Consider the following 6,714-nt stretch of genomic DNA (forward strand, 5'->3'; position numbering starts at 1 on the left):
CCCAGCCCCCCGGACCCCCAGCCCTGGCTGAAGGCTCCTCTGAGCGGGGACTACCTGTACATCTTCGAGGGGTCAGGGCAGGATTTCCTCAGGGACCCCCTGAACGGCACCTCCTGCCCCGGCAGCAGGGGCAGCTCCCCCCAGAAGCTGTCGCCGCCGCCGCTGCCCCCTCGCCTGCCTCTCTGGAGATCCCTCTTTTTCTGCTTGCTAATGATATTGCATCGACTGCCTCTCTGGAGCTCCCCCGAGGGCACCCAGCGCTCAGGGAAAGGCTCCCCCCCATCCTCCAAGGGTCCCCAGCCCAGGGACATCAACATGTTCTCCACGACCCACGAGCTGACTCACGGCAAGCTGCTGGGGCGCCGCATCTCCCAGGAGGATCCCTACGGCATCGATGCCATCACCTGCCTCAACCTGAAGTCGACCTACGAGTCGGAGGTGCTGAGGGAAACTTCCCGAGGCTGGAAGGAAGGCAGGAGCATCTTTGAGAAGGAGTCAAGTGGCAAACCAGTGGCACGAAGCAAGACCATGCCCCCCCAGGTGCCCCCGCGGACGTACGGCGGCAGCAGGAAGAACTTGGTGCTCAACAAGAACCGCAGGATCTCCATCGATCCGGTGAGAGGATTCTCCTCCCCTGCCTTGGAAATGGGGCTGGAAACCCAGTGCTGGGTGTGAATGGTGCCTGTGGCTTTGCTGTGTGCTTCACTCCAAGTGGGATTTACTTGTCCCGTCGTTGGGGCTTATCAGGGTGTTGTTTATGTCATGGTTGGAGGTATCTGGGCACATTGGGCACATTGTCCCAGGGTTAATCACTACTTTCCAGGAGTGTGGGGCTCCCACATTCCCTGTCCCCACTGTGGACACATTGTCCCAGGGTTAATCCCCCCTTTCCAGGGGTGTGGGGCTCCCACATTCCCACTGGGTTGCCCATGACTCTGGCACAGCTCATCCCACCTCCTGCAAGAGAAGGAGAAAAATGACAGGAAAAGTCACCTTCCTGAGGGATCCTTGTTCCCAGGGAGTGAGGGACACAGCAGGGGCTCCATAAGTCACTCTTGGCTTTCTCACTGCCACAACCTAATTATCAAAGAGCATTAAATTAGCGGCTGCAGCATTCCCCACCTCCCTGTGCCTCCCTGGAGCTGCTGCCTGGGTTAATTGCTCCCACAGTGAGGCCTTTGTTTGCTGCCAGAGAGTGATGGGGCCCTGGGGACCCCCATGCTGGGGGGAGCTTGGCACAGAGGTGCCACCTGCCCTGGTACCACAGTGGGAGAGCAATCTGCAGGGCATGGGCAGAGGTTCACTGCAGCATCCTGATGGCCTGGGAACAGTCCCTGCCCATCCTGCAGCTCCCTGGGCAATATCAGTTTTGTGTCTGTCCCTTCTCCCAGCCATGGGAAAGGTGCCAGTAATGCATCTTGTGGTTGGTGCCCACCTGGCCCAACCACCCTGTGCATGCCCATGTCCCTCTGTGCTGCTGCAGAGCCACTTTGCCCCAGCACAGTGACCCTGTGGGGAGCACAGGCTCTAACAGGGGGATGTGGTGAGCCCCATCCTGGGTGGGCAGTGGGCTGGAGCCCCCAGGGCTGTGGTAGGCAGCTGTGCTGTGCCCCACAGGTTGCCCCTCGGCCACATTCCTTCTCCAATGGCTATGAGCTCTTCGAAGTCTCCGAGGAGCGCGATGAGGAGGTGGCTGCTTTCTGCCACATGTTGGATGTGTGAGTACCTGGCTGGGGCAGGAGCATCCCCCTGCAAAATGCCCCAAAATAGGCATTTTTGGAGAGTGGGGCAAGCCCTAAATCCAGGCAGCATCTCTGACCTGTCCCTCCCTGTGCAGGCTGCGATCCAGCTACAGCACCAAGGACTATTCCCTGACGGGTTTGGTGTGGAATGCTGTCAACCTGAGCCCTGAGCAGCTGGGCCATGGGGTGAGCCTGAAGGTGACAGTGGTGTGTGACAGCCTGAGGGAGCCTCTCACCTTCACCTGCGACTGTAAGTGTCCTGTGTCACGCAGCCACACGTGAACCCCCTTGCAGTGACCCCCCAGAGACCCCCAGGGGAAGGCTGGGGGTGTCCCACCCTCCCTGGGGCTCATGGCACTGCTCCTTCTCCCCACAGGCTCCTCCACTGTGGACCTGCTCATCTACCAGGCTCTGTGCTACACACATGATGAGCTGCACACCATCGACGTCGAGGACTTTGTGCTCAAGATCTGTGGCCTGGAGGAATTCCTGCAGAAGTGAGTGTCCAGGGAAGGGAGAAAAACCCAGTCCAGGCACCCCAGGGTGGGAGCATGGCCTTAGCTGGGTGTGATGGAAGTCCAGGGCTCACAGCAGGAGCTTCTCCTCGCTGTTTCCTGCCTCTGGAGCTGCAGTGATGCTCCTGCCAAAAACAGCATGTTGGGAGCATCTTTCCCAGTGGCCGTGTGACTGTCACACTGACCCCCACGTGCCTGGAGAAAGGGCTGGAAACCAGGGAGCTGCCAAAAAAGCTCTTTGGAGGAGGATTATTAACAGCCATGTCAGTGAGCAGAGCCTGCTGCTGGAATTCCAGGAGGAGCTGGAAAAGGGATGTGAGGAGCATGGGAGCATCAGGGCAGAGCCAGGGATGGGTGGTGAGGATCCCATCCTGCCCTCCATGCTTTTCCTGGAGGAATGCTGTGTTCCTGTGGGGTTTTCAGGGTCTGGAGGCTCAGGAGAGCTCTCTGCAGAGGGAGATGCAGCAGCCACAGCACACGCTGTGTTTCCCAGTAGCTTGGTGCTGGAGCCAGCTCCTGCTGCTGGAGAGCTGCCCCAGGCCTGGCCCTGGCACGGGAATCAGTGGGAGCTTTGCCACGGCCTCCAGGAGCTGCTGCTTTGGGCCCTAAAGGATCTGCTGGGAATTGCTGGGCCTGGGAGAGACTGTGCAGCATCTCAGCTCTGCTCCTGCCACCCAAAGACACCCAAAGAGACACCCAAAGGAGCTGTTCCCACCAGTGCTGAGCCCTTGGGCTGCCAAACAGCCCAGAGCAGGTGTGTACATGTGTGTGCACACCTGTGTTGGCACATGGCATGGGTACAGCAACATCTCCATGCAGCAAATTCTGCTGTGGGAGCCTCAGAGCTGCCAGGGATCACCAGCTGTAGGATGGATCCAGCCAGCTTGGATGGGCTTCCTGAAGGGATGAACCTCCTGCTTTTTTTTTCTTTTTTTGGCAGGGAACAGCACCCTGAGCACAGAGCAGGACAATCCCCAGTGAACACTTCCACATATCTCCCAGGGCCCTCAAAGGACCTCTGGGAAAGCCCTGGGACATAAAGCCCTTTTGTCACTGAGCTTTTCTTCCCACATCTTCCCGTGGCAGAGGAGGTGCTAGAAGTGCCAAAACCCTCCCTGGGGAGCCAGTTGGGCCCTTTTGCTCTGCAAACCAGCCTGAGATGCTGTCACTGGCTTCCCGTGGGCTTTAGCCAGGGCTGAATTGGCTCATTCTCCCTGCAGCCAGCAAAGGAAGTGGGTTTGGATGGCACAGTGGGTCTTGCTCTGGGGGGGCTTCCCTGCTGGCACGGTGGGATCAGGCTGGTACTCCAGGGCTCACCCCAGTCCTGCTGTCAGCCAGAGCATCCTCCTTGCCCTCAGATCCAAGCTCTGCTTCCCACACATCGCTGGGCAGGTCCTGGCACAAGAGGCTGCGTCGCGCCCGCCGGGCTGGGCAGAGGGGAAGGAGGGGAGAAACAATAGCTCATTCTTTGGGTTTCCTGGTGCCACAAAGGTCTGTTTGCAGGCCAGGAGGTTGTGGTGAGCCCCAGCCAGCCCTGCCTGGCTGTGGGATGTGGGGCTGGGACACCCTTGGGTGGGATTTGGGGGTGCTGAGGGCTCCGAGCGCTGTCCCCGCAGCAAACACGCCCTGGGCAGCCACGAGTACATCCAGCACTGCAGGAAGTTTGACATCGACATCCGACTGCAGCTGATGAGGAGGAAGGGAGTGCGCAGCGACCTGGCTCGAACGGTGGGTGCCAGGCTGGGGGGGCAGCCTGGGGGGTGCCAGTGCCACCTCCCTGTGCCAGGAGCATCCACACTCAGCATCTCTCTCCATCTCCAGGCGAGTGATGACCAGAGCCCTTCCACCCTCAACCACTACATCCACCTGCAGGAGAGACCCATCAAGCAAACCATCAGCAGGTAGGGGGGACAGGGCAGGATTGCCCCCCACACCAGTGCCAGGTGCCCACCTGGCTGGGGCTGAGCTCTGCTCCCTGTCCCCCAGGCAGGCCCTGAGTCTCCTCTTTGACACCTTCCACAACGAGGTGGATGCTTTCCTGGCAGCTGAGGTGAGCAGGAGGAGGATTTGGGGGTCCCTTTGCATCATTTGCTGTGGGTTCTTTGCCATTTTCCTGATGGGGCTCTGAGGGTGTGTCAGACAAAGGGAAAGGCTGTGAATCAGAGAGTTCTCACAGAATCACAGAATCTCCTGAGCTGGAAGGAACCCACAAAGCTCATCAAAGTCCAACTCCTGTCCCTGCACAGGACACCCCAACGATCACACCCTGTGCCTGAGAGTGTTGGCCAAACACTCCTGGAGCTCTGTCAGGCTCTGAGCACTGCCCTGGGGAACTGTTCAGTGCCCAAACACCTCTGGAGGAAAAACCTTCTCCTGATATCCAACCTAACCCTGTCCCAGTGCCCAAACACCTCTGGGGGAAGAACCTTCTCCTGATATCCAACCTAACCCTGTCCCAGTGCCCAAACACCTCTGGGGGAAGAACCTTCTCCTGATATCCAACCTAACCCTGTCCCAGTGCCCAAACACCTCTGGGGGAAGAACCTTGTCCTGATATCCAACCTAACCCTGTCCCAGTGCCCAAACACCTCTGGGGGAAGAACCTTGTCCTGATATCCAACCTAACCCTGTCCCAGTGCCCAAACACCTCTGGGGGAAGAACCTTTTTCCTAACACCTGGCCTAAACCTCCCCTAGCAGGAGAAAACAGTGAAAACTGAGGCACAGGCACTCAGTGCATGGTGAGTAGCCCCTGCCTCCTGGTCTGCCCATGTCAGCCCCTCTCTGCCCTGCAGGGAGACTTCTCACTGAAGGCAGAACGTGTGATCCAGTCAGTCATGGCCATCTGCAATGCTCTGGCAGCTGTGGAATCACAGGAGATCACTGCAGCCCTGAACCAGATGCCTCCCTGCCCATCCCGCATGCAGCCCAAGATCCAGAAGGTGAGTGAGGGGCAGGAGCAGGGTGGGCTCAGCCAGGAGCTGCAGAGGGGGAAGCACATTGTCACATCTGGCTCCTTTCCCTCCTTCCTCCTGCTGCACCACGTGGAAAATTCCTGAGTAGCTGGGAGCAGCAGCTGCCTGGCTCTGGCAGCAGAGGGTGGTTACGTAAAGGCAGCCCTGGCGAGCTGCTCCCCCCCGGCAGTGCTCAGGGTGCTCTTGTGGTTTCTTTTTCTTTCCTCAACAGGATCCAAATGTTCTGGCCAAGAGGGAAAATCGAGGTATTTCTGTTCTCCTTCTCCCCTTCTGGGCTCAAGTTCGTGGTGCTTTTAATCTTCAAACCCTTCCCCCTGCAATTATTAAGGCCAAAATAATGTGTTTGAAACTGTTCTGGTTTGAAAAAAAAAAAAAAAGAGAGAGTTTCTGGGGGTTGTTGCTCCCTGTGAACTTGGGAAAATGGGAAGCCTGGAGTTCTCCCTCTCATTGCTTTGTACCAGGGGAGACCTGTCTGTGGTCCAGCCCTGGGCTCCCTCCAGTCATAGAATTATCAAGGTTGGAGGAGATCTTTGAGTCTAACCATTAACCTGTCACTGCTGTAACCCCTAAAATCCAAACCATATCCTCCAGGGCCATGTCCAGACACCTCTTCAACACCTCCAGGGATGGTGACTCCACCACCTTAGAATCATCCAGGTTGGAAGAGACCTCTAAGATCATTGAGTCCAACCATTAACCTGTCACTGCTGTAATCCCTAAAACCTAAACCATATCTCCAGCACCAGATCCAGACACCTCTTAACCACCTCCAGGGATGGTGACTCCACCACCTGCCTGGGGAATATTCCTGACCAAACCAACCCCAGCCCTGAGGGATGCTGTGGGGGCAGAGGGTCCCTGGGGGACAGCAGGGCTGGCAGCTCCTCATGTCACCTCTCTTCCTCTTCCCTCCAGAGCGGATTGTGGAGAGTCTGACTGCTGCCATCCTCAACCTGGTGGAGCTCTACTGCAGCACCTTCAATGCTGATTTCCAGACAGCTGTTCCCGGGGGTCGGGAGCTGGGGGTGGCACAGGAGGCTCGGCTGCTCTCCTGCCCCCTCTCCTTCACTGTCTATGCCACCCACCGCATCCCCATCACCTGGGCCACCAGGTAAGGGTGCTCACTGTGCCTCACACCTGTGTCTGACACACCTGAGCAGGCTCTGCCTCCCCTGGGGGGATGAGGAGCGTGTTGCTATCCCAGATATTCATTGGCGTGGAGGGGAAAAAGGGTTTACCCATACCAAACCTCCTGGATTGGGATTACAGGGCTATATGGATTCTATAATTGTACAACCATCAGGGTTGGAAGAGATCTTTGAGATCAAGTCAAACTGTTGGCCTGTCACTGCTGCAACCCCTAAACCAGATCCTCCAGTGCCAGGTCCAGACACCTCTCAAACACTGCCAGGGATGGTGACTCCACCACCTCCCTGGGCAATATCCCAGTGCCCTGAAATCACAGAATTATAGAATATCCTGA

At 57.6% G+C, this 6,714-nt stretch overlaps 1 protein-coding gene across 1 annotated transcript; it reads left to right on the forward strand.

Moving 5' to 3' along the window:
* Positions 1-125: 125 nt before the first annotated feature.
* On the forward strand, positions 126-6,342 carry LOC103808095 (phosphatidylinositol 4-phosphate 3-kinase C2 domain-containing subunit beta-like; the record flags this gene model as incomplete). The annotated part of the gene is made up of 10 exons (XM_009080859.1): positions 126-615; positions 1,618-1,718; positions 1,838-1,992; positions 2,119-2,239; positions 3,874-3,985; positions 4,079-4,158; positions 4,244-4,307; positions 5,052-5,198; positions 5,443-5,476; positions 6,147-6,342. Coding segments are annotated over 10 exons (1,500 nt in total), but the record flags the coding sequence as incomplete, so codon positions are not given.
* Between the last annotated feature and the right edge of the window lie 372 nt (positions 6,343-6,714).

Source organism: Acanthisitta chloris, unplaced genomic scaffold (assembly GCF_000695815.1).
Source record: "Acanthisitta chloris isolate BGI_N310 unplaced genomic scaffold, ASM69581v1 scaffold29108, whole genome shotgun sequence".
Taxonomy (NCBI): Eukaryota; Metazoa; Chordata; class Aves; order Passeriformes; family Acanthisittidae; genus Acanthisitta; species Acanthisitta chloris.